Genomic DNA, 26,837 nt, shown 5'->3' on the forward strand with positions numbered 1-26,837 from the left:
CTCACTGCTACGCTTGGGCTTTTTATTTATCATCAAGGGCTTTGAATATCCAGATACATGAGGAATAGACCCGTGAGATTTTATTTTTTAATTTGATGATAATAATTGATTAGCATTTGCTGAATGATATCTATTTATCCTTAAAGCCAGTACCAAATAAAATCATCAAAATGTGAGCTTCCGAATTGACGCCTATGTAATCTTGCTTTCACACGCACCCCACCAATCCAAACAACCGCACTCCTTCAAAGCGGGGTAACCATCATATCAAAATTGCTCGTTCCACGTTGAGTAAACCTGCGCCGCCTCAAATTCACTGTCTAATCACCGCCATTGTCAGAGAACGTTGTCGTTGCTAGACGGAAACCCTTGTTTTGGAAGCAAAGGTACTCGGAGAAGCTTGGAGGCACTCTTGCTACCGTAACCAATACTAGTATTTAAGGGAACTGGTTTTGACAACTAAAAGATACATTTTAGTATAATAAAATTAATTTATAAACATTGTGCGTTGATATGACACAAGATCTTCAGTACACAACCGTGTATTCATATATTTCTATGTAAATGACTAAGATTAGCCAACTTGTAGAGAAAATGTAAGTGTAGTTTGTATATAAAACGGTTGAAATACTTCTTCAAATTAATATTATCTTTGCACATGTGAGAAATTGTCTAGCTATCTACCACATTGATGCGACCACACAAATTGGGGTAATAGTGCATCTACCTATCTGTCATTGAAAATTCATCCTTCATAACAATGTAACCAATAGTAGTTAGGCCATCTACATACCAGGCCAGTTATTTAGTTCACTGCAGTTTCCCCTTCTTTTGGACCTAGTGAGGCTACTTACCAAGGTGCAGTTGTAAAAGTATATTGATGAACAAAACCCAAAAGAACTCAAACACAAGCTTTGTTAACTACAGTCTACATAGCACGGAAGCTTCCCTTGACCACCGATTCCCGCTTCGGAAGCGGAAGCGGGAGCGGAAGCTCGAGGAAGCACGGGGAAGCGCGATTCTAGAAAATGAGGGTTTGAGAGCGCGGCAGAAGCGCGGTGAAAGCGTTGGCTTCCTAATTGGAAGCGGGGCGGAAGCGTTGGCTTCCAAATTAGAAGCGTGATTCATTCCCTTCCTCTATTTCATCAATCAATGTCTTGAGTCTCTTCTTGTCGTCTCATCTTTTTTCAATTTCTTCAAGCGGTTAAAGATGAATAACATCAATTGATCTAATGTCTCAGAGAAAAGAGAAAGAGTTGGGGACATAAGAAAATCTAGACGAGACAGAGAGAAGACGAACTTTTTTTTTATTCAATTTCATCTAGTGATGTCTCTTTAACTTGCACGTGACCAATACCTTCACACTATACTGAACATTCTTTTGTTTGAGTTTTGAAAGGAAACTTTAATATTGTTATAACCAAGGATAATCATGGTTTAGAAAAAAAGTTATTAATAGTTATCAAGTTATTTTAAAACTGAATAAAATAATTAAAAAATAAAAGATAAAAATAGTATATAATATATATTTATTATTCTGACGCTTTCAAAATGCACCCGCTTCCTTAATTTTTGAAAAAAATCGCTTCCGCGTTTCCAAACGCTTCACTTTCACGTACCCGCACCCAATTCCATGCATCCTAGGTGTAAACCCTTTCAGGAAAAATCACTGCGAGACTTTATTGTAGTCCACACACAATAATCCACTATGATATCAAGATTGTTACATCCACAAGTAGAGATTGAACCGAATCTCTTCACTAAGCAAACAAAGCTTACTTGTACAGATTTGAACAAACTTAACTTTAACAATGAACTAATCTAGACACTCAAAAACCTAATTCAACATAGTTGAATAGCTATGAAATCTCCAGAAGCAAAAGAGACAACATACAAGTGTTGCTTGAATAATACTTCGAGAATGTTGGTTTAGAGCTTAACATGTTGAGTAAGACACAACAGAACCAATCAATGAATTACTGTAGAGAGAAAAATATATTCAGCAAGAACCAAAGACCACTATACTTATAGAAACATATTCCCCCTTTAATATTGCTAATTTTTCTAACTGATTAGAGATAAGAAAGGAATAAAAATTATAATTAGTTTAGATTGATAATAAGATATACCAGAAATACAATCTTTATCAAAAGGAAACATACGGTTACCATATCTGAAAAGCCTTTCTGAGATTTCCTAGTCCAACTAGGAAGAACAGCAGCAGCCTGTATGAAAAGCCAAAAACTAAATACCTTCAATCTCCCCCTTTGGCCTTGCATACAACAGCATAATTTATTTTTATTTTTAAACACTTGCAGAAACAAGTTAGGCTAAAAAAAAAACAGACGCCTCTCATACCTATGAAACTAAACCAATGTTTAGAATCAAAAGTGTTTGTACAGGATTCAAGAATCAGTGACCATCATATTCTTGAACTGACAGACAAGATCATAGGCAAAAGAAACAAATAAAAGAAACAGCCTTCATAATCTAAAATAAGCTAGTTTGCGCTTATGCACTTACAAACTAAAAATTGTTCAAATAAAAATAAAATTGCAAGAGTTCAAAAAAAAGTAAAAATAAATTAAAAACAGCTGCTGCGGCTTTTTCTCCCCCTTGGAATTACCCCATCCGGAGCTACCATCCCAGATCTTGCAGCCAGCGGCTGGAGGAGGAGACGAATAACCAGAAGAACCGTGAGGACGAGGAGAAGCCCGAGGCGATGGTACAAAAGGAGAAGGAGAGCGAGAGCCATAAGGGGAACGTTGCCGGCCGTGAGTGTCCAGAACAGCATCGGCAAGAGCAGCCACCGTCACAGTTAACCGACCAACTGCACGATCCAGCATAGAGTAGTTTCTCTCCATACGGCCAACATAGAAGTCTTGAGAGATTTGAATCCGAGAGAGAGAGAGAGAGAGGCCAAAAGAGCAGCATGAGGAGTAGGCTCATGAAGTGGAAGAGGAGGAAACTGCAAGGTTGGAGGAATCTCAAAACCAGGAGGAGAGATATCATGATCTTGGTGGTACACAACATCATCAATGATACGACGGCGTTCCGCCACACTCAAACGATCAAGTTCACCCACACGAGAGGGATAATGAGAGCGCACCATGATATACCTGCACACTTAGAAAAAAAATGAGAACTGACTAGGAAGAGAGAGAGGAAAGAAATGAAGAATTTTGAATCAGAGCAAAGGATTAAATAGAGGCAGAAACGTATCGAGTCCAAACCTTAGCAGAATATCAAAATAATTCTAGAATCAATGCACTTCCTAAACCAACTCAGAAGACTCTCCTAGAAGGACAAAAAAACCTTAATAGATGCACGAAATCATAAATGTCGAGAAATCAGAGAAAAAGAGATATTTCCAAAAGAATATACTCGGTTACAAGCGGAAGCAATAAATTGAGATAAAAAGAGAAAATCCCAGCAAAGCGTATCACACAAAGATCAATAAAAGATTGAAACAAAGATATGCAAGATTAACTAAGATTTCTTTGAGCTCTTTTTATCAATAGATTCTGCAGCAAAAATTTGTAAATCATCAGGATACAATCAGTGAGGGTGAAAGTGCAAGAATAGGTCACGTGGGGCAAAACAGAAGAGAGGAATTAGATACGCAAGCTTTTGAGCAACACTCCCCCTTATACCATCAATTTTAATATTATAAATCAATTTCTTATAACACAATTGCTGTGAACTGTCACATTTGATAAGAAACACTCAGGACATTGCTGAGAGAAAATTCAACCACCAGGGAGGCCAAGCCAGTCCATGCCACCAGATATTGAGTAGTTAGTCAATCCCTGGAGAGGAGAACTAACCTGGCCAAATCATATGAAAGGCACCGGGGAGACCAAGTCAGTCCATGCCACCAGGTATCGAGTAGTTAGTCAATCCCTGGAGAAGAGAACCAACCTGACCTATAGTTGTATGCAAGAATGAACTTTCTTATGCAACATGCAACTAAAAATTCAAGTACCATTTTCCACTACACCAGCTCTTGATCATGTCACTCATCAATTATTTTGAACCACCACAGTGAAACTAAGTGTAATGTGAACTCACAGAAAGTATCCCAACAAAAAAAAAATAAGAGAGAAGAAGAAGTTGATCAACAGTAACATAGAAACATCAGTTAAAAGAAAATATCTGTGAAACAAACTGAAATTGAGAATGTACAAGCTAAGATCTGGAAGGAAACTTTGCAGTTCTCAATAGATCTACATTGTAGAGTACGAACACCAAGGGAATTTCTCAAGAACACAAATCTCTCAGCATCTAAGGGTTTAGTGAAAATATCAGCTAGTTGTCCTTCAGTATTCACAAATGACAACTCAAGAATCTGTTGGTCAACTAAATCACGAATAAAATGATATCTTAGATCAATATGTTTAGTTCGAGTATGCTTCACAGGATTCTTGGAAATATTTATAGTATTATTACAAAAAATTGTCATTTTACCTTGATTGATACCGTAATCCTTGAGCATGTGTTTAAGCCATAACATTTGAGTGCAGCAACTCCCGGCTACAACATATTCTGCTTCAGTTGTAGAAAGAGATATAAAATTTTGTTTCTTACTATGCCAAGCTACAAGGTTGTTACCAACATAAAAACATCCTCCAGATGTACTACGTCTATCTTGCAAATTACCTCCCCAATCAGCATCAGAAAAACCTGCAACTTCAACATTAGTATCGCAAGTATAATATATACCACAAGATATAGTTGTAGATACATATCGAATAATTCTTTTTACAGCCTCCATGTGTGATTCTTTTGGATTTGCTTGATAACGAGCACACACTCCAACACGGTAGCAAAGATTAGGTTTACTAGCAGTTAAATATAATAGACTGCCTATCATGCTTCTGTACAACCTTTGATCAACATCTTTTCCATCTTCATCAGCACAAAGTTTGGTAGTAGTACTCATTGGTGTTGTCACAGTTCTTCTTGTCTTTGACTCTAATCCAAATTTCTTCACCAAGTTTTCTGCATACTTAGATTGAGAAAGAAACATGCCCCTGGTAAGTTGCTTAACATGTAAGCCAAGAAAGAATGATATCTCACCAACCATAGACATTTCAAATTCTTTTTCCATAACGTGTTGAAACTGTCTTGTGAGAGTTTCACATGTAAAGCCAAAAATAATGTCATCAACATAAATTTAAGCTATGACCATGTGAGAATTTGCATGTTTGATGAATAGAGTTTTATCAACAGAACCACGAATATAGCCATTTCTTACAAGAAAAGCTGATAACATATCATACCAAGCTCTAGGAGCCTGTTTTAAACCATACAAAGCTTTGTGTAGCTTAAAAACATGATTTGGCAAATGCACATCCTGAAATCCTTGTGGTTGTTCAACAAACACTTCTTTATCAATATAACCATTTAGAAAAGCTGTTTTGACATCCATCTAAAAAAGCTTAAACTTTAGATAACAATCAATAGTCTAACAGACTCCAAACGAGCCACAGGAGCAAACGTCTCATCGTAGTCCAGTCCTTCTACTTGTGAATAACCCTGTGCAACAAGCCTGGCTTTATTTCTCGTGATATTACCTTTTTCATCACTTTTGTTTCTGTAAACCCACTTTGTACCAATGACATTGAAATTGTTAGGCCTTGGTACAAGACTCCAAACATTATGTCTTTCAAACTGATGCAATTCATCTTGCATGGCCTGGATCCAATCATCATCAGTTAAAGCTTCTTTCACATTTTTAGGTTCTAAAGATGAAACAAAACCAAAGGTTTTGATAAGATTCATTTTCTTTTTATTAATTGTTACAAAACTAAGTAGAGCTAGATGATTTGATACCTGATCCTCTACATGTGACTCTTGTTGTTGAGAAGTTTGCCTTCGAGTTCTGATTCTTTCATCTATAGACCATATTACATCTGATACAGTATGATCATTTTGAACTTGTCTGTAACCGGGTCGAATTCTTGGTCCTGAAGCATAAACAAGATATGCATTTTCATGATTAAGAACACTATTTTCCAATTCCTCATCTGAGTTGTCATCATCAATTTTCAAAGGAAATAACTCTGGAGATTCAGACACTTGTCTAACAAAATGATCATCAACAACAAAATTGATTGTCTCCATTATCACTTGGGAATCAACATTATAAACTCTAAAAGCTCTACTATTTACAGAATATCCCATAAAAACTCTAGGTTCACTTCTTGCTTCAAACTTAGATAACGGATCCCTATCCTTATAGATGTAACAAGGGCTTCCAAACACATGAAAGTACTTAATATTAGGAACCTTACCTCTCCAAAGTTCATAAGGAGTTTTACATTCACCTGTTCTGAAGAAGACTCTATTTGCCGTGTAGCAAGCTGTGCTCACAGCTTCTGCCCAAAAAGTTGATTTAATTCCTGCAGAATGCAGCATAACTCGAGCCATGTCCAGCAGAACATGATTTTTTCTTTCAACCACTCCATTTTGTTGTGGGATGATCGGAGCTGAAAACTCATGAAATATACCTTGCTCATGAAAATAGTTAGCAAAAGCTTTATTCTTGAACTCAGTTCCATTATCAGATCTAATTCTGACAATTCTCAGATTAAATTTTCTTTTCTCAGATTAATAAGAATATTACTTAAGCCCTTAAAAGATTCAAAAGTTTCACTTTTGTCTTTCAGAAAAGTTACCCAAGTATATCTTGAAAAGTCATCAACCACAACAAGAATATAGCTTTTGCCTCCCTCACTTTCAGGTTGTGCATGTCCAATTAAGTTCATGTGTAATAATTCCAGAACCTTTGTAGTTGAAGTTGAGTTTACCACTCGATGAGCTGCTCTAGTCTGTTTTTCAAGTTTACACCCCCTGCACACAGTGTCAGTTTTACCAGATAGTTTTGGAATGCCTCTAATACCATCACTTTTTGAAATTTTTATCAAGTCCTGAAAGTTAATATGTCCCATTTTTCTATGTCACAAATTTAAGGTATCCTCAGACGTTGTACCTATAAGACAAGACTCCATAGAAATATGAGTGGAAGTGTACACATGATAACAATTATCAAAAGCTCTAGGACCTCTTATGATACAATTCTGATCAGCATCTAGAACAACACATCTGAGACTATTGAACCAAACATCCCATTTTTTATCAGCCAATTGACTAATACTAATTAGATTAGCTGTCAGTCCTTCAACATAGTAAACATTATCTAAATCAGGCATATTTGTAGCATGAATTGTACCTTTACCAAGAACACGAGCTTTTCTTCCATCACCAAATGTTACTTTACCTGTAGTGAACTCACCATCGAATGATTTGAACCAATGTTTGTCACATGTCATGTGTCTTGAACAACCACTATCAAGATACCATGAATCAGATCTTCTTTCTGCAAGAGCTGTAAATGCAACTAGGCAAGTAGCTACAGTAGGTACATCATCAGAAGTAAATATAGCTGAAAGACAAGTAGCAATAACAGGCTCATCATCAGAAACAAGATCAGCCAAAAAACAATTGGTATGTGAATGAAGCGTGTCATTCCAAGTTTTCGACTTGTGATGTGATCTTCTATTTCCAGTTTTCTCATTTAAGATATGATCTAATAAATATTTCAGAATTTCACCATGTTTATCCAGCTCATTTTTTAACAAATCAAATTTACTTTCATTTTCTTTTGAACTAGATGAGTTTCTCTTGATTTTTCCACAATCTGGTCGAATATGTCATATCTCTCCACAAAAATGACAAACAGGAGTAAAAGAAGAATTTTTAAAAAAACTTTCAGACTTATTTTTTTTCAGATTCTTGACCATACCTGTTCAGAAAATTTGTTAGTTCATAATCAGAAGAAGAGGCAACATAACTTCTTTGTTCTTTAAAAAAATTAACATGATTTTTATGAGCAAAAGGTTTGTTACCACTATAGCCAAGCCCAGAGGTATCCTTTAACCTTTTAGAACCCTCCAGTAACTTACTCATGGAATTTGAACTGACTTCAAATTTCTGAAATTTTTCTTCAGTCTGCTTGAGCTTATCCTGCAACAATAAAACATCAGAAGATAGAGAAAAATTTTCATCTATTTTTGTTTTTAAAGTTTCTTCCAAATCAAGAATTTTCTTTGCAAGCTCAACTTCATTTGTATTGCCATTTGTCTTATGAAGATCATCATTCAATCTTTTGATGTCATTCACCAGATGTTTCCTTTCAAGCTCTCAGTCTTCTTGAGCGGATCTGAGCATCATCTCAGCCTTTGTGTGTTCTCTAGTAATTTGATCAACTTTGTCTTCCAGTTTTTTGTTCCTCTTTAACATCCCCAATGATGCAGCGTATAACTCTGCGTATTTGTCTTCTTTTTCTCCATCTTCTCCATCAGAACTGTCACTATAAGAATTCTGAAAAGAACAAACAAGAGCAACATTTTCGGAAATAATAGCATCATCATTATCACTATCACTATCACTCCAAGAAGATTTAAGAGCATTTGTTTCATAATCTTTTGTTTTTCTATTACCACAGTCTGTAGCAATATGACCAACTCCACCACATTCAAAACATCTGATATTCGAGGAAGATTTGTTTTGTGGATATTTGCTAGAAATAGCATCACCATTTGATTTCTTACTAAAATTCTGAAAACGCTTTGGTTCAGAAGTAGATTTTGAGGAATTTTTATGTTTCAATTTTTTAAATTCTTTAGTCAAAAGAGCAAACTCGGAAGAATTTAAACTATCATCTACCTTCTCTTCTTCCTTTGAAGCTTTAAAAGCAATATTCTTCGTCTTCTTGGTTTCTCTCTTATCATCATCCTTTAGCTTAAATTCATAGGTTTTAAGATTGCCTACAAGTTCAGCCAAGGGATAGGTGTCAAGATTTTGAGTTTCTTGAATAGATGTCTCCTTTGCTCGAAATTTTGAAGGTAAGGACCTTAGAAATTTCTTTACAATTTTATGTTGAGGAATAGCTTCATTAAGACTAGCACATTTGCTGGCTACCGATATCAATATTTTATGAAAATGATCAATAGTCTCGTCATCCTCCATCTGTAAAGCTTCCCATTCATGTTCAAGTGAGCTTGAACCTTTTTGTCTCCTTCGTATGTTTCAGCTAGAGTATCCCACTGTTCTTTTGAAGTGCTACAGTGAGATACCAGCATTCTGTCATCTTTAGATAAAGCTATGTTCAAGGCATTTATTGCTTTGTTTTCAGCTTCATAAAATGCTATTTCATCTTTTGACCAATCTTTGAACGGTTTAAGAGGTAAACTACCAGAGGTAGCACCATCTGGTTTAGATCCACTTTCAATTTCCTTCTTCTCAACCACAGGATGTTCCCATCCATGTAGAATACATTTCCATGATCGAGAGTCAATTGAAGAGACAAAGGCTCTCATAGCACCTTTCCAATCAGAGAAATTATCGCCATTGAATGGAGGAGGAGCGTTTATAGAGTTTCGTTCCATCATACCAGATCTACTAGATAAAAATCTAGAACCAGGCTCTGATACCAAATAAAAGTATATTGATGAACAAAACCCAGAAGAACTCAAACACAAGCTTTGCTAGACTTTATTGTAGTCCACACACAATAATCCATTATGATATCAAGATTGTTACATCCACAAGTAGAGATTGAACCGAATCTCTTCACTAAGCAAACAAAGCTTACTTGTACAGATTTGAACAAACTTAACTTTAACAATGAACTAATCTAGATACTCAAAAATCTAATTCAACATAATTGAATAGCTATGAAATCTCCAGAAGCAAAAGAGCCAACACACAAGTGTTGCTTGAATAATACTTCGAGAATGTTGGTTTAAAGCTTAACCTGTTGAGCAAGACACAACATAACCAATCAATGAATTACTGTAGAGAGAAAAACATATCCAGCAAGAACCAAAGACCACTATACTTATAGAAACATATTCCCCCTTTAATATTGCTAATTTTTCTAACTGATTAGAGATAAGAAAGGAATAAAAATTACAATTAGTTTAGATTGATAATAAGATATACCAGAAATATAATCTTTATCAAAAGGAAACATACGGTTACCATATCTGAAAAGCCTTTCCGAGATTTCCTAGTCCAACTAGGAAGAACAGCAGCAGTATGAAAAGCCAAAACTAAATACCTTCAAGTTGCTTATCACATACGTACCACAGTTCCCATTATAGTTAGTGCTCACTCGTAAGCTTAACCCAATTCTCTCCAACAACATTGAATTTGGTTAGGATTCCAGGGACTGCAAATCGGTGTACCGGAATTGAATAACAAGGGCCACGAACTTAAAGGCAAAATGACAACAAACAATCATTCACAAATTTATTCTACCTGGAACAGATTTAATAGCTTATTCAGTTGTTGTGCCTTTCATGTGCTGCCGACTAACATGCCGCATTGAACTTACTATCGGATTCCATCTAAGCCCGACACTTAGAGAGTGAGAATGATGGAGCTCCTAATTTTCGACAATTAAGTATGGTAGTGGCATGTTTCATACACTCATTTTACATATATCAATTGAAGAAAACTTACAATATATGTACATGAATTAAATTACAATATTGAGAACGAAACTAACCTTTTTTTCATTTATACTGTTTACATAATTTGAATCAAAACATTGAGGACGAAATTTGGTCATAAACTTATAACGAAGTTATACGTTGTGTAATTATTAATCAGCATTAACAAAACTTGACAACATATATAAAATAAGACTCAACATGCTTGGCCACTGCGAGCACCAAATTTACAAATTTTGAAAATGAGTTACGAGTGTCACACACAAGTACGTATCACAGAATTATTTATTTTCTCTGTAATTATCTCAAATTAATTAATATAGATGGCAAAAGTTTGAGGAAAAGAGTTGAGATATTACTCATATTAGAATGGAGCGAGTGGTCGATCGAGTTGGGCGACGGAAAAGACATCAATTTATTATCATCCAAGGAAGAGTGTTGCAATAGAACCTCTACTTTAGTCTTTGGCAATTAATTGGGAGAGTTTACAGGTTCACGAGTGATAGGGAAATTGAATTGAATCGATGGCTATGAAATCAAGTAAAGAAAAGAAGTCACAATATGACAGCAGCATCTTATTGATTATACAGCCACAATAGTCCACCGACTGAAGGCATGGATGTTGGTTTTCACACCAACGTAGTTAAACTGTATAGTTAAGTTTTGTCACCTTAGACTTTTATATAGCCACAAAAGTATAACTAGCACACTATATGAATTAAAAGTTTTGGTTTGGATCTTATATATGTGCAAGAAGGTTTAGGGTAGGTGGCACTTCCCGGTTCGAGGGTGATACTTGTTCCCTATATTGTTTGCTTCTGATCGAGGAGCTAAGATCATCTAATCTCTTGATTTGATAATAAGAATTTAGTCTCCTATCGATCCAGATATGACAGTGGAGTCGAAGGTACAATTTGCATTGGATCGTGTTGGACGAGAAGCTCGTTTTGACTTGTGCTGTTTTTGGCCATATTACATGCAGGACGTTGCAGCATTAATCTGGGATATATAGCGCGCTCTTCGATTGATGATCTTCAAGGTTTCATAAACTGGAATACATATGCTAAATTCACTAAATTTGTTATGATCCGCACACACTATAGTGTTTACTGGCGGATCCATTCAAAGGGCCACCTGGGCTGATAGATTTCAGAATTCTTTTTTTTTTAGTTTTTATGGGTCATAGTTTTTTTAGGTTGATTCCCAACTAGCTTTTTTTTTTCTTCTTTCTTCTTTCTTTTTTTTTTCTCACATTTTTTATCTTTGTTTCTTATGTATTCCTCAAGTTTTACTCATTCTTTTATTCAATGACAATAAATAATTATATGGTCACTGAGAGTAACTTGAGCTTGTATAGCTATCATGTCTTTTATTTCCTCTCTCATACATTTTACTCATTCTTTATATTTGGATCCGTCTCTGGTCAATACATGCATGCCATACTCTGAATTTTCTATCGTTGAATAATATATCCGGTCTAATAATAAATCTGTGATTAATACATACGATCGAGAATGTCTTGTAGGTGGTGCCCCACGTACCGATCGAAAAGTTATTTTCAGGTACTTAATTAACGTTGATATTTGAAACATGAATCAGCTCTAAATCACATGCCATATATATGCCTTGGCTTTCATTGCGCGGCTGATGATCCAAGTAGCAGTAGCTTCTATAGCTCGACCTTGAGAATTTGGTACTTATTAGAAGTAATTAAGCAAACAGTACAGTTAGTATTCTGCAATCACATAAAACATAAGTGAAGTGGCGAAACTCTACTCATCGACTCAGCATTACCTTAACTCATAAGTCTGCGTGTAATTATGATGTGGGGATGAAACAGATCGAAGGCAAATACGTATATATGTCCACACCCAACACAGTTAGCATTCAATCAGATATATAACCAGAGCGGAAAAGTCTCCACTAGCTCTAGCAATTCCTTAACTCATAAGTCTGCATGGCATTATGATGTAGGGATGAAAGTCATGAAACAGAAGACAAAGTTGCCATCCATGCTCGGTTTTGTTGTAACTCATGGATCATCGGTAACTTAAGATCGATTTAACTCCAAAATTTAATTTTGAGAGCCAGACATGCAGAAATTAAAGTCGAGATTCATGACCGGTGAGCTCTAGATCGAGCGCTCATATATATTAATAATAAACTTTTATCTTCTCCACATGCTGGTAACAAAATTTTCAAATAGTCGATCAGATACGTACGTACTGGCCATTTTGACGGCCGCGCGCCGTCTTAACCATGTGATTCCAAAAGAAAGAAGAGTAAATGCTCGACTTCACTTGTGGATTGAAACCCTCGAACTTGAGCTAATTAAGCTAGTTGGGTTCCAAATGTCAAGACAATTGTGCTTACTGGCATGCGATAGGTAACATGTCACGTTCCTCTTTGAAGGATTTAATAGCCTAAGTTAATTTCCACCAAGGATTTCTTATCAATTTTATGTGCAACTAAAAACGACTTTTTTGCATAAAACGTGATTGCATAGACTTGGAAAAAAGTTGGAATTGTATTTTATCAACATTCATTTAATTATCATTGTACGCAGTAATGCTTTTGTACAAATTAAGTTCTTCAATTAGCCACCTGATCACATATATCACATTCCAGTTGTTTTCTAGTGTACGTAGCTGGTTTAATCATATGTTTATAAGCTTAAGATAACAAATATTAAGCTTCAATTCATACCACACGTTGTGTACTTAAGAACATCTTTATCAGGCTCTATTATAGTTTTTAGCTATTTTAAAGAACATGTTTAGTTTTTTTATGAAAAATAGGGGCAGTACCAGACTCGTTATTATAATTTTATTTTAACTTTGAGCTATCACACTTGATAAATTTGTTGAGTGAGATAGTTTAAAGTTAAAGCATTTTTTTAATTTAAAACATTTTTTATACCAAATTATGTATAATTTATATATACATTTAAAATACTTTTTAGTTATGTAATGAATTGGCTTCAAGGGGTAAATAAAGAGAACTAATGTAAACGTATTTCTTAAATGACTAGCCAAAATGACTTTTGAGTTATTTTGGCTAAAATATAGTTAGCATTGCTAAAGATGATTTTAGGAGGGCTGCCAAATACAAATCAAGTTATAATCTATCGATCGAAACTTAAAAATTATTATATGTACTTAGTACATAATTTACATGGCGTATCTCTTTAATGTTATTACTATATTTTTACTGTGTTTATTTCTTATTAATTACTCATATTTAAATAATTTATTCTTTTTTCACCGCGTGCATGTTTCTCACATTATAAAATAATATAATTAGTTGGGTATATCACATGACAGTGTTACGTAGTGTTTTGGTTATACATAACAATTACTCTCGAAACATTTAGGAAAAATAATTGACCCTGTCGCTCTCAATTAATTGCCCTTCAAGGACACATACGTACTTCCCAATCACATGAGATATTTCCTATGAATCAAATAAACATCGATCATGCGTCGTACCTCATGGCCCTCATACACAAAAATGGAAAGATAGAACAGGAGAAGTGAAAAACTTTAAATTGTTTTGGCGTTCATAGAATTGTGAGCTGTGTAGCTAGTTTCTGGTTAAACAGAGAACTTTGTTTTCTGGGTTGACAGTGGATGCAAGGACGACATAAGCCGCAATGACTATGAATCATTTATTATGCAAGTAAATTGAGCAGCATAAGTACAATTTTACAGCTGAAGGTTTTTACTCCCTACTGCAGAAGCTATAACTCTCACAATTACACCCCCAACTGCCATCTACGTGGCAATCATCCAACACAAATCCATCATGATCGCTATTTAGGTGTTCGATCATAATTAAATGACTCCAGCTATATAACTCCTAGAACTGTATATATATATCTGTAAGCCACAAACATATGCTGTATATATATATATCGGTCCTAGTTAACTATAGCACAAATAAATTTTGCAGCTGAAACCAAGCAGAAGGGTTTTTCTCTCTGCTTGTAGAAATGGTTTGCTTTTGCTTTCTAGTAGACCAGCGGAGGAAGGTGTGGCGGAGCAAGCCGGTGGCGGGGTCATGTTCGCGGTGCGGGCGTGGAGCAAGTGTGGCTGATATCAGAACGTCAACGAGGTTTTGTTACGTTCCGTTTTACTGGAAATCTTGGAAAGCTGTTATGTGTACTTTCTGTGGAGCTATTCTTAGATCTTACAGATAAATTTTGCTGCTCATATACATGATGATTTATAAAGCTAGCTCTGTGTTTTTATTTCTAATTATCTTTCTGTATTATTCTGAGTTCATGGACTCAATAGACTTCTTCTGACTTCTGAGGTTGAGAACTTGAGATGATCAAAGAGGGCGTTTCTGCTTTCTACAATTACAGTTTATTTTACCTATTTAATTTCCCAATTTTGGTCTGAGGAAAGACGCTATAGTCCTGTGGATAGATTGCTGAGATTAAGTGATCGTCGAGTACTGTAGTATCACTAATATGCATCTTGCTCTTCATTAATTTTGGAAAAATTATCTTTTGCAAAAGCACCATGACACCATCGAAACTATATTATTTTGAAGTATTCAAGTTTTCTGAAAACATGTCTTGTAAAAAGGAAGCCATGCAAGAGCCCCACGATCGCTTAAATGATACTACAAGAACTCGATAAATATGCTCTTCATTTATCGATCATATTGAACTTTTTTTATCCTCTCATTTCTCACCAAAGAATTAACAGTAATTCCTGTTCTTTTTACCAAAAACTTTGCCGGAAAAAACAGAAGAAGAAGAAGCAGAAGAGAGAAGGATGTACAAGATAACAAGAACATGACCATTAGTCATTTAGTGTTCATCATCAACAGTGGACAGATGGGACATGATCTTTCTCCAAAAATTGCATTATATGTCATGCTATATATACCGACAACCTAACACAAAATAAGTCAATTCTAAACTAAACCTGACATATAAGTGATATAACTAGCTTAGCCATTACATTTCACTCACCTGGCCAAATTACAGTTGTATAATTTAGACATTTAGAGAAGCGTTCTTGACCACTTGGGCCTAAAGTCGTGGAAACTCATCTATGCTTGGGAATATGGGCTTTGCCTCTTGGCCCTAGGTCGTGGGTCCTGGAAGTCTGGTACCCATTGCTTTGTTGTTTCTCTCTCGACGGTGGCTACTATGGCTTTTACTTTTAGGATTTCTTCTTTTATATTCTCTCATGAGAGGCATGGGTCGGCGAAAGAGAGAGCCTCTTTCTCACGGGTGAAGCCGGAATGTGGGAATGGAGTGCGAATGTAGATAGGCTGAAGTTGGAAGGTGCGATATGGAGGATCTCCCTTGAACGTGAGAAATCTTGTTAAGGCACCTACATGGTACAAGTTGCGACATTACGTTCACCTACATGCTACAAGTCGATTGATAGGTAAGTCGCCCACAACACCGGCCAGAACCAACTTGAGTTACAAGCAGGCAGACAAAACCTTTAACCAGTGGAACTGCGAAAACGCCCAATTTCACAAGTACGGGCTATGCAATTGTATATACTTGAATCACAAGTAAAACCTAGCCTCATAAAAATTAACAAAGTCGATCTTAACAATCCTCGTACCTCTGCCAGATACTAATTACTGAACCTCATTACTATTGTATCTCAATCGTTACTAGAATATATATCCATTTTAAATCTATTATAACAATTTCATCATCATGAGACTTTTCTGCATGTACGTGTCAGGTCATTTCAAATAAAGGGTTTGAAGTTTCTTGATAAATGCTTGCTGCCGAGCCCCCTGGCCGGTCTCTACCTATCACAACGTACATTAAAAATCTTCCGATGGAAGGTGACAGCTCTTAGTATTTTCTTTTTTGGTCTGAGACAGCTCTTAATCATCAGGATACAACTCCGGTCGATTTCTAACTGATTTTGGTTCGGATCGGAGTCACATACATGGTAAATCCTTAGGAGTCTTGAGGAAGCTTCTAGCATTCACAATCGAAGCTCATCTATCCTAGAATTTGATTGGTAAAGATTGCGTACTCAATAGCACGTTAGCATAGTATAGAACGCCATCAGTATCATGAAAACTCATGTCATAATATCTAGGTTGATCGAGAAGAGTAGTACGTAGTTGAGTTCCAGCTGCTCTGAAAGATAATAGAAGATGATGGTACGTGTCCTTCAGTATATACGTTCGGATCATTCAGGATCTTGACATATTCATTCATCATAATACGCACGATGAAGACATGAAGTTAGCCTGAATGCCTGATACGTCACTACAAAAAATTTGATCAAATGCCACAAAGATTTGTATAGAATTTGTGGGCTTTAGTGGGGTGGCTATTGCTTAAAATCTCACAAAACTTATACAAATGTGGCATTTTAATTATTATGATAATCAAAATCCCACATTTGCATGAGTTTTGTGGGATTTTAAGCAATCCCCACCCCATTAAAGGCCACAAATTCCCCACAAAACATTTGTGGCCTTTACTCAATTTTTTTGTAGTGCGTCAAAGAAGGCCAACTATAGAGGCACACAAAGATGATCATAATAATCCAGTTTGATTCAGGGTTGATTAGCAAATCGTCTTATGTCATTAGATTATATTGTCTTCCGGGAAAAACCACATTGTCTAAACTCTTGAGGCTATGGCTTATGGGGTCAAATTACACGTCCCATTTCGATATATATATATATATATATATATATATATATATATATATAGTTCCCTGTAATTTTTGAGCAAGATATCGAATGTTGTTGCCCTCTACTTTGATCGATCATCTATTAATATCGATAGAGCCAGTGGCGGATCTATGATATAGATGTCGTCTAGGCTAATTAAGTGTGTCAGCACAAAATTTTTTTTCTTGTCAATATTGTTTTCTAATATAAAACTTGATCAAGGAGCATAAAGTGTTCAAACTTAAGTAATAACCCAATTTAATTAAAAAATGATAAGAGGACCGTTTAAGAAAGAATATAAGAACAAAGTTTAAATTTAAATAAGACTTGTAATAGAAAACATAAAATTATTGTAAGGAAAAAAGAAGACATAATAATAGGAAATGTAAGAAGAAGACATAATAAAAGAAGGGGACTGAAATTTACTTTTATAAACCACACTCCAATTTGTACTTCAAAATTTTTGTTTCCATAACTACCCCTCTCACTCACCCATTCATCTCTTATTCCTCTCCTCCTCAGACGAAACCTCTGCAAATCTAATTCAAAATCTATATGGTACCTTTTTGGATCAATCATATTTTTAGAGATAAATAATGGATGGAGAGAGAGAGAAACAACAGAGTTTCCTTGAACAACCTATGTTTTTGCTTCTCTTCTTCAATTTATTTTTCTTCTTTCAATATCATATTCAAGTGGACTTTTCAATTCATTGGTTCTTGGGTTTCTTAATTATAAATTGTTGGAGGTGAGTTAATCCGTCGAAAATCTCAAGCCTCCGCTTCCCAAACCTCAAACTTAACAACATATCTTCAAGAGTTAAAATCCTAACCATCAAACACGGACTCAATTGTGTATCATTTAGCCATTAATCTTAGATCCATCTACTTAAGATGCAACAAAGGGAATGAGACAGTTCAGTGGAGGGGAAGAGAAAAGCAATGGGGAAAAAACTGGAAAAGAGAGAACGAAAGAAAAAATGATGTGAAAGTTGAGGGCAAATTGAGAATTTTAACAGCTAAGGAGTGTGGAAGGAAAAAACAGCAGAGCAAGGGGGAATGATGATACTCGAACTCTTGTCCTGGATGAATTTAAAACTATGACTTAACCAACTCAACTAACGAATAACTTATGAAGTATATCTCATATAAATGATATATAACTTTGAAAATTTTTGTCTGGGCTTGAGCCCATACAACCTTCAACATGTATCCGCCACTGGACAGAGCATTTCCAGTTGAGGCTCAGGTGAAATTCAAATATCGCATAAAAATCTTATAATTAAGGCATTTACTTGCTAACTTTTTTTTAATAAATCAAATCGACGCTTGATTAGTAATTATGGAGATGATTTGTTTTGGAATAACCATTCTACACCATGCATGCATGTCAACTAATGAATGTGGTGAAGGCGTTTTCTCGATAGTACTGAATGTGATGAAATGTTTAACCCAACAGTATGGTAATTAAGCAAGTCATAAAAATCATCCCCCACTGTTAATGCGGTGATTATACTTGATTCAGTACGCCGTGCTCCACGTATATATAGTACGCCGTACTCCCGGTCACTTTCCTGCCACGGGTAACACACGTCGTTAGAGTAGAGACCACGGCGGCGTGGTCTTCGACTCTCCGACGCTTAAGTCAGGGCAATGATAATTCGTGCAGAGTGATGGTAGGAAGTTCAGTGTACTTACCTTGTAAGGTCAAGAGTCTGACCTTTTATTGTTGAGTTGAAGTGGATCGTTTACTTGCCATTCGATGTGGGACGATGTCCGATTAAGGTGCTCTCTGGAGCCTTCTTTGAGATGCGTGTGAGGGCACGTCCGTAGTCAGTTTGGGCCGTGGGGAGTCCCGTTGTGTAGTTAGCGCGGCTGACTTGCTATTAGTATTGTAAGATTGTGCTATACGTTAGCTTTAATGCGCTGGTAGTTGTGCTGATTATGGCGGGCATAAGCCTATGCCAACAAGTCCCCCCAAGTTCCCAGTCTAGGGAGGTAATTTCTTGACTGGGGAGTTAATAATTGAGCGTCTTGCCATAATCAGCAATGGGTCTTGCGGACCCTCTCGTAGTCCCCCCACTCCCCGGTTAAGGAATGCCGAGTTTTTGTTGTGTAGTACGTTTGATTGCTTCTCTCTGTGGTGCGTCCGACATAGCGTAGTAAGTTCTTACGCGTAGGACGTCTTATGTCGCTACTTTTGAGCGTAGTGCGTCTATCATGGCGTAGTAAGTTCTTACGCGTAGGACGTCTTATATCGCTACCTTTGAGCGTAGTGCGTCTATCATGGCGTAGTAAGTTCTTACGCGTAGAACGTCTTATCGCTGTCTTTGAGCGTAGTGCGTCCGTCATAGCGTAGTAAGTTCTTACGCGTAGAACGTCTTATCGCTGTCTTTGAGCGTAGTGCGTCCGTCATAGCGTAGTAAGTTCTTACGCGTAGAACGTCTTATCGCTGTCTTTGAGCGTAGTGCGTCCGTCATAGCGTAGTGAGTTCTTACGCGTAGGACGTCTTATCGCTGTCTTTGAGCGTAGTGCGTCCGTCATAGCGTAGTGAGTTCTTACGCGTAGCACGTCTTATCGCTGTCTTTGAGCGTAGTGCGTCCGTCATAGCGTAGTGAGTTCTTACGCGTAGGACGTCTTATCGCTGTCTTTGAGCGTAGTGCGTCCGTCATAGCGTAGTAAGTTCTTACGCGTAGGACGTCTTATCGCTGTCTTTAAGCGTAGTTCGTCCGTCATAGCGTAGTAAGTGCTTACGCGTAGGACGTCTTATCGCTGTCTTTGAGCGTGGTACGTGTAGGTTGGGAACAGCGCCATTCGTGCTTTGGGGAGCACGTGTCATACATGCATTGGGCGGATGTTTCGTGAACGTTTCAAATTCGTGGGGTGACGTTATCTGAGAAGACAATTATTGCGTGTAATTAAGGCGTGTGTAACCGAAACGTTGCCTCGGTAACTCAGGCCACGTGGCGAGATCTGGAGCGATGCCTCTTGGGTCGACGACTAGGATGCGAGTAACGGTTTTCTGAATCTGACGGTTAAGGATCGCTTCTGAGGGATCAACGGGCTGGATGTGAGGTGGAGTTTACTACAAAAGGGTGAAAGGGACAGAATGGCTGTCATTATCGACAGACCCAAGTTTTCGAAATCCAAATTCTCTCATTCCCTCTCTTTTGCTCTTGTCTGCTCCATTTTCTTCCAAGCGTAAACTCATCGGGATTTTTGCGTGAATCGGCTTTTTGAGGTATGTTTTCTGGTCGGATCCTTCTTTATTCGGTTTGTGGCTTGTTGTTTGTTGGTAGGTTTGTGTTTGTAGGGTAAATCGGTGGTTTTGGGTTTTGGGTCTTTCCGGCAGATATGTGGGTTTTGGGTCCATTTGATCTTTAGATGATTGTTTTCCGGCAAGGTGGGGTGTTTGTATAGGCGGTGCGGATGGGTTTTCGCCGTTAACTGGGCTTGGTGTTCTTCATGTTCTTCGTGTTCTTCATGTTCTTCAAACTCGTTCTTGCGAGGTTCGTAGGATAGATCTGACTTACTTTTTGACTTCTAGTTTTAGGTTGTTCGCCTTTGACTTCGGTGTTGCTTGCTGCGGCGTAATGTCTAGGATAATTATACTAACTGATAGCGATTCCGCGTCTGCAGAAGGAAGTTGGTCCGCGTCGTCATCCGCTTGGTCGTGGACAAGTGAATTAGAGACCAACTACTTGGACTTGGTGCGGCGTAGTGGTGGAAACGATTTGCATCGCGAAGATCGTTCTACTGTCTTTGCTAGAGTGTTAGTGAACTGGGACACGAGTGAGTCGTCAAGCACCATGGAGTCGCAACGTGAAGAGACTGGAGAAAGTGAAGGAGTATCTGAGCGTATTATAAGTGCTTCGGGGACTAGCACTTCAGGCCCGACGCTGAGCCCAGCGCCTGTAAGGCGCTGGTTAGATGGTGGTGTGCAGAGGTCGGAAGTGGAGGAGGCACATGGAGCCGACTCTGCCGCAGTGAGTGGTTATGTGGAGGAATTTAAGTTACCTGGGACTATCCTCGCCCGTGCGATTCGGCGTGATGAATTTGGTTCAATGTTGCCAAACGGGCATGCATTGGTGAGTCCCTCCGTATTACGACTTGGGGTGGAGTTGCCGTTAGACCCTCGTCTGCAATGTCTTGTGGCGGAGTTTGGCTTGGCCTTTGGCCAAGTGAGTTATAACATGTGGCGGGTTCTTCTCGGTCTCTGTTCATTATTCTACCTGTCGGGGTGTTCGGCTCCTACTGCGGCGGAGGTACTCCATTTCTTCAAAGTGGATTACAACCAGCGTAATGGTAATGGGGGGACCGCGCGGTTTGTGAGGCGGGATGAGCGCAGTGAGTACCAGGTTTTAGAGAACTGGCCCACCTCGGAGGCGAACTGGAGAAAAAACAGCTTCGTGGTGGAGGACGGGTGGGAGTATGGGCGCATTAACGGGGTAGAGTATATCCCAAGGAAACGTATTCCCTCGCGGTTCCGGGCTATTAACTGTAGGTTTCAATGCTTTACTAAATTTTGTTACTACGGAATGATTGTTTGCTGATGCTACCTTCGCTCTGTTTTTGTTTGTGTAGCTGGAAGGAGATTGGTTTTGTCCGAGCGAGAGGTTGACCGGGTGAATCGTGTAACTTATCTTTGGAGGTGTCAAGGTGAAGACTTGGTTCACGATTTAAAGGTATTGACGAACCCGTACCTCCTGTTCGAGCAAGGATTACTCCGTCGTCATCGTAAGTAGAAGCGCTCTGTTCTTCCCTCTTTGTTTTGTTTGTGGCGTATTAATCTGTTGTTATATGTGCAGCTACGACGCTCTCGGTGAACAGGAATTTCGAGAAATCAGAGCGCATCTGCTACGCCCGGTTTCTGCAGCAGGAAGATCCTGACGTTACGCCGGATACTGAAGGGCTAGCGATCACGATGTTGCGACGCGTCATGTCTAAGAAGGCAGCAGCCTCTACAAAGAAAGTAAATGTCGCAGCGCAGCGAGTCGAGGATTCGTCCGCGGTTGTGGACCTGTCCATTCCCCTGCACGCGAACCTGCCAAATGAGCAGGGATTACCGCGCCGCAGTGATGCGGAAGGAGTGGGCCGTATCGATGCCGATCCGCATCTAGCTGATCCGGCGGTGTCGCTTGAGACTGGCAGGAAGAAGAAGCTGCAGAAGGCGGGCGCGTCTTCGAAAAGAGCAAAGTCATCTGTTGCTCCCGAGGATGTGGAGGATGCGACAGTGGAGGCTCCGCCTCCTAAAAGACAGAGGACTACGCAGCTGGCGCCACTCACCTTCACGGAGTCTCGGGTTTTCGAGGATCTGTCCGCCTTGGACCGCAGTCCTCTGAGCCAGCTAGGAGCTTCGGAACTGGAGAAGCTGGTGTTCATAAGCCAGCGCGCCGGGCTCGGGGGTTTGAGGCGACCTGAAGGATCTGGTCTGGACCTGCGGAGTCCCCTCGGTCTTGCTGCCACGAGGGCAGCAAAGATGGTTTTTAATTTGCTTGATGCGGAGCGGGATGCTCTGGAGGCGCAGCGCCATCTCGCCGAAGTGGTTGAACGGGACAGCGCCCATGCGACAAGGGTGTTGCTGCTGGAAAATGACTTGGCCAATGCTAGGGCCAAGTTGGAAAATGCGGCGAACCTCCAGGAGGACCTTCGGCAGGAGGTTGCCCGTCGAGAGGTAGCGGAGTCACTTGCCCGAGAAGCGGCGGTGGAGAGGGATGCGGCGCAGTCTGCCCTTGCGGATGCAGAGGAGCTCGTTAGACGGATGAGCGAGGAGGCGGAAGCTGAGAGGGCCCGTGTAGCAGAGGAGGCTGCGTCTAGCGCCGTGACTGCCTTCAAATCATCCATGGAGATGACTAAGTACTTGGAAGGGTACTACGTCACGGCCGTGGGTGACATGATAGCGCAGTTCCAGGAGCTGGAGATGCTGGATCCCGCGGACTACGAGGTCCGGCTGACGGAGAAGGGTTTGGAACCGCCGCCCATGCCACATGAAGTGACTCCGCCCTTTTCGCAGCCTTCTTCTACTGCGGAGGCCGAAGGTGGTAAGGAAATTTCTAACTCTTCTTCGTCTGGTTTTTCTTGTGATAATGACAGGTCTGATTCTAATCCGGAGACTCCCTCTCCTACTCCTCCTTCTCAGAGCATCAGGATGCACAACCGCCGCAAGGCGAATCGGGGGAAGCGGCGGGGCTAGAAGCTGCGGGTACCGGTGATGCGGTCTGAGCAACGCTGGCGTACCAAGTTGCAGGGGAGGAGTAGGATAAGATGATTGTAATGCGTCTCCTGTCGCCGTAGCCTTTATGTTTCTGTAAAAAAAAAAAAAAAATTTTGTAACAGCCTTTGTGCCGAACCTGTTATCGTTTGATGAATAGTTCTTTTGATTCGTGTTGTTTTTGTATTATTGCCGTAGCAATATTGTGGTTGTTGTTTTGTGCTTTTGGCTGTATGCTTAATTCTATCTTCGTTGTGCGCACAATGAAATTGTCTGTCGAAGGAATTTAATTGCCATAGTACGCTAGCGTAGTAAGGATCAATGGTTTGAAAAATTCCTCATTTCATTGATAGCCTGGCCGTAGCCGTTTTGTACAAAGATAGCTAAAGCAGTGCGCCAAAAGCACTCAAACAGTTGGTCCTTGTGCTACGGATGGACTCCTACTTGTAATAGTACTTGAGTTGTTCCATGTTCCAAGGATGGGCTAATTTTTCTCCGTACTTGTCTTCTAGGCAGTACGTGTTTGGTGCTATGATTTGGACGACTTTATACGGTCCATCCCATCTCGGGCGTAGTCCAGTGACCTTTGTTTGGATCTTCTTTAGGACCCAGTCGCCTAATTGTAGTGTCCTGCTCTTGACTCTCGAGTTATAGAAGCGTGCCACACGCTGTTTGTTCTGGATGTTATGGCGATGCGCTGTGATGCGTTTCTCTTCCAAGAGATCTTTATCAAGGTGTATACTGTCCGAATTGGTTTCGGGGTCAAATAGTGAAACCCGTTGTGTTGGCTGAATTACTTCGATGGGTAGAACTGCTTCCGTGCCATACATTAAGCAAAAAGGAGTTTCGCCCGTGGCTTCTGTTGGTGTGGTACGGATTGCCCATACTACCTCGTCGAGTTTTTCTGGCCAAAGTCCTTTAGCTTCACCCAGCTTTTTCCGAAGAAGGCTTTTAATCAATTTGTTAGCGGCTTCTACTTGCCCATTGGTTTTTGGATGTGCTACGGATGCGAATTTGAGCTTAGTTCCTCTTGCCTTGCACCAAGTGATGAGGTACTCGTTGTTGAATTGCGTGCCGTTATCTGTGATGATAGACTCCGGCGTACCGTGACGGTAGAAGATGTTGCATTGCAGGAAGTTTTGAACCTTCTCGGTTGTTATGGCCGTCAGGGGCGCAGCTTCAATCCATTTGGAATGATAATCGATACATACAATGACCCACTTGAATTGACATTTCCCGACGGGTAATGGGCCAATCAGATCCATTCCCCAAAGGCAGTTGATCCACGGGCTGACTATGTAGGATAGTGGTTCGGACGGTAGGCGTGGTATGGGTCCATGGATTTGGCATTTGTGGCAAGACCTGGCGAGCTCCTGTGCATCGGAGGCTAATGTGGGCCAATAATATCCTGTGCGGAGTGTTTTTGCGGCCAATGCGCGGCTGCCGTAATGGTTGCCACAATCACCGCTGTGGATTTCGTTCAATATCTGCTTGCCTTCTTTGGTTGTGACGCACTTGAGGTCAGCATTCAGCAGACCTTGGCGATAGAGTGTGTTGTTCCGCAGGTAATATCTTACCGCCCGTCTCCTTAGTTGTTTTGCCATGGTCTCGTCTTCTGGTAGCTTGCCGTTGCACTTGAATGCTACTATCTCATCCATCCACGAGGCTTGGTCGCGCTCTATCTGGCATATATGTTGCAAGGTCTGGTGAATGGAGGGATGGTGGAGAATTTCGACCCTGGTATCCTTGTGGCATTGGTGGGGTTGCGCCGTGGCGAGTCTTGCTAAGGAGTCCGCTCTTGCGTTATTGGCCCTCGGTATTTCATTGATGTGGTAGAATTCGAACCGCTTTAATAATGTTGTGACATACGCCAGGTAGGCTGCTAGTTGCTCATCCTTAGCAGTGAAGGACCCGGTGATTTGATTGACTACGAGCTGAGAATCACTGAACACATTAATGCTAGTGGCACCCGTGCTTAGGGCCAATTGTAGTCCTGCAATCAGTGCTTCGTACTCCGCTACATTGTTGGAGGTGGCAAAGTTGAATTTTAAAGCATACTCGAGTTCGAGTCCCCCCGGTCCGCTCAAGATGATCCCCGCTCCGCTAGATTTTGCGCAGCTAGAGCCATCTACGTGCAAGTTCCATGGCGAAATACTGACGGGGTTGATGACATTATCTGGTTCCACTTCCGCCGTATTTCGGGGGATCATTTCTGCTATGAAATCGGCTACGGCCTGTCCTTTTACGGCGGGTCGTGGCCTGTATTCGATGTCGAATTCTGTCAGCTCGATAGCCCATTTGCTGAGTCGCCCGGAGTGTTCTGGATTCTGTAGTACTTGTTTGAGAGGCTGATTTGTGAGTACGTGGATGCTGTGAGCTTGGAAATAGTGGCGCAGTCGTCTGGCTGCTACGATGAGTGCGAGGGCTAATTGCTCCAATGTTGGGTATCTTGTCTCTGGGCCGTTCATGGCTCGTCCTGCGTAAAAAACTGGCAGTTCTTTAGTTCCATCACGGCGAACTAAGGCACTGCTGACCGCGGTTGTGGACACTGCGAGGTAAAGGTACAGGGGTTCACCCGGCTGTGGGGTTGATAGTAATGGGACTGCGGCGAGGTAATCTTTTAATCCCTGAAAGGCCTCTTGGCAGTCTGGTGTCCATTCGATCAGTTTACTCTTAGAGCGCCTTAACAATCTGAAGAACGGCTCACACTTGTCAGTCAGTCTTGATATGAATCTAGATAATGCCACGAGTCTGCCTTGGAGGGCTTATACATCCTTCTTGAGTATTGGCTGCGCCATATCTAGGATGGCTTGTATCTTTTCGGGATTTGCCTCTATGCCGCGTTGACTGACGATGTAGCCCAGGAACTTGCTTGTTGTTACGCCGAAAAAACATTTCTCCGGGTTTAATCTCATCTTGTACTTTTTGAGCACATTGAAGATGGTTCGGAGGTTGGTTACATGGTCTTCTGCTTTTATGCTTTTGGCCAGCATGTCATCGACGTACACCTCGATTTCCCGACCGATGTGTTGGTCAAACATTTGTGTGACGCAACGCACATACGTAGCACCCGCATTTTTTAATCAGAAGGGCATTACGTTATAACAGTACAGGCCCCTATCAGTGACGAAGGTCGTAGCTTCTTGATCCGCCGGGTTCATGCGTATCTGATTGTACCCGGAGTAGGCGTCCATCATACTGAGCAACTCGTGACCTGCCGTGGCATCAATGAGATGGTCAATTCTGGGTAGGGGGAAACTGTCCTTTGGGCATGCTTTGTTTACGTTCTTGTAATCCACACACATACGCCATTTACCGTTGGCTTTACGTACCATAACACAGTTTGAGATCCACTCAGGGTACTGTACCTCCCGGACGAACTTCATGCCTCTCAATTTGTCAACTTCCTAGCGTATCGCCGTGCTTTTTTCA

The 26,837-nt window shown here is 40.0% G+C and overlaps 3 protein-coding genes across 3 annotated transcripts in view; 1 reads left to right on the forward strand and 2 right to left on the reverse strand.

Annotated features, from left to right (window-relative positions):
* LOC126786402 (uncharacterized) overlaps positions 1–26,837 on the reverse strand; it is a 403,094-nt gene that overhangs the window by 196,953 nt on the left and 179,304 nt on the right. The window lies entirely within an intron of this gene.
* LOC126786403 (uncharacterized) lies at positions 14,443–14,881 on the forward strand. Its single transcript, XM_050512222.1, has one exon. It carries the CDS (start codon positions 14,512–14,514, stop codon positions 14,716–14,718), a length of 207 nt encoding a protein of 68 aa, XP_050368179.1. The 5' UTR covers positions 14,443–14,511; the 3' UTR covers positions 14,719–14,881.
* Positions 23,846–26,791, reverse strand: LOC126787083 (uncharacterized). Its single transcript, XM_050513017.1, has 2 exons — positions 26,517–26,791; positions 23,846–26,096 (listed from the first exon to the last, which is right to left on the reverse strand). The coding sequence occupies exons 1-2, from the start codon at positions 26,789–26,791 to the stop codon at positions 23,846–23,848; spliced, it is 2,526 nt and encodes an 841-aa protein (XP_050368974.1).

Source organism: Argentina anserina, chromosome 3, assembly GCF_933775445.1.
Source record: "Argentina anserina chromosome 3, drPotAnse1.1, whole genome shotgun sequence".
Lineage (NCBI taxonomy): Eukaryota > Viridiplantae > Streptophyta > Magnoliopsida > Rosales > Rosaceae > Argentina > Argentina anserina.

Coding starts and splice junctions, on each gene's coding strand:
- LOC126786403 (XM_050512222.1), top strand. CDS start 14,512: ATGGTTTGCTTTTGCTTTCTAGTAGACCAGCGGAGGAAGGTGTGGCGG.
- LOC126787083 (XM_050513017.1), bottom strand. CDS start 26,791: ATGAAGTTCGTCCGGGAGGTACAGTACCCTGAGTGGATCTCAAACTGT. Junction 26,097..26,516: donor TTCGTCACTGATAGGGGCCT/GTACTGTTATAA, acceptor GCCGTTCTTCAG/ATTGTTAAGGCGCTCTAAGA.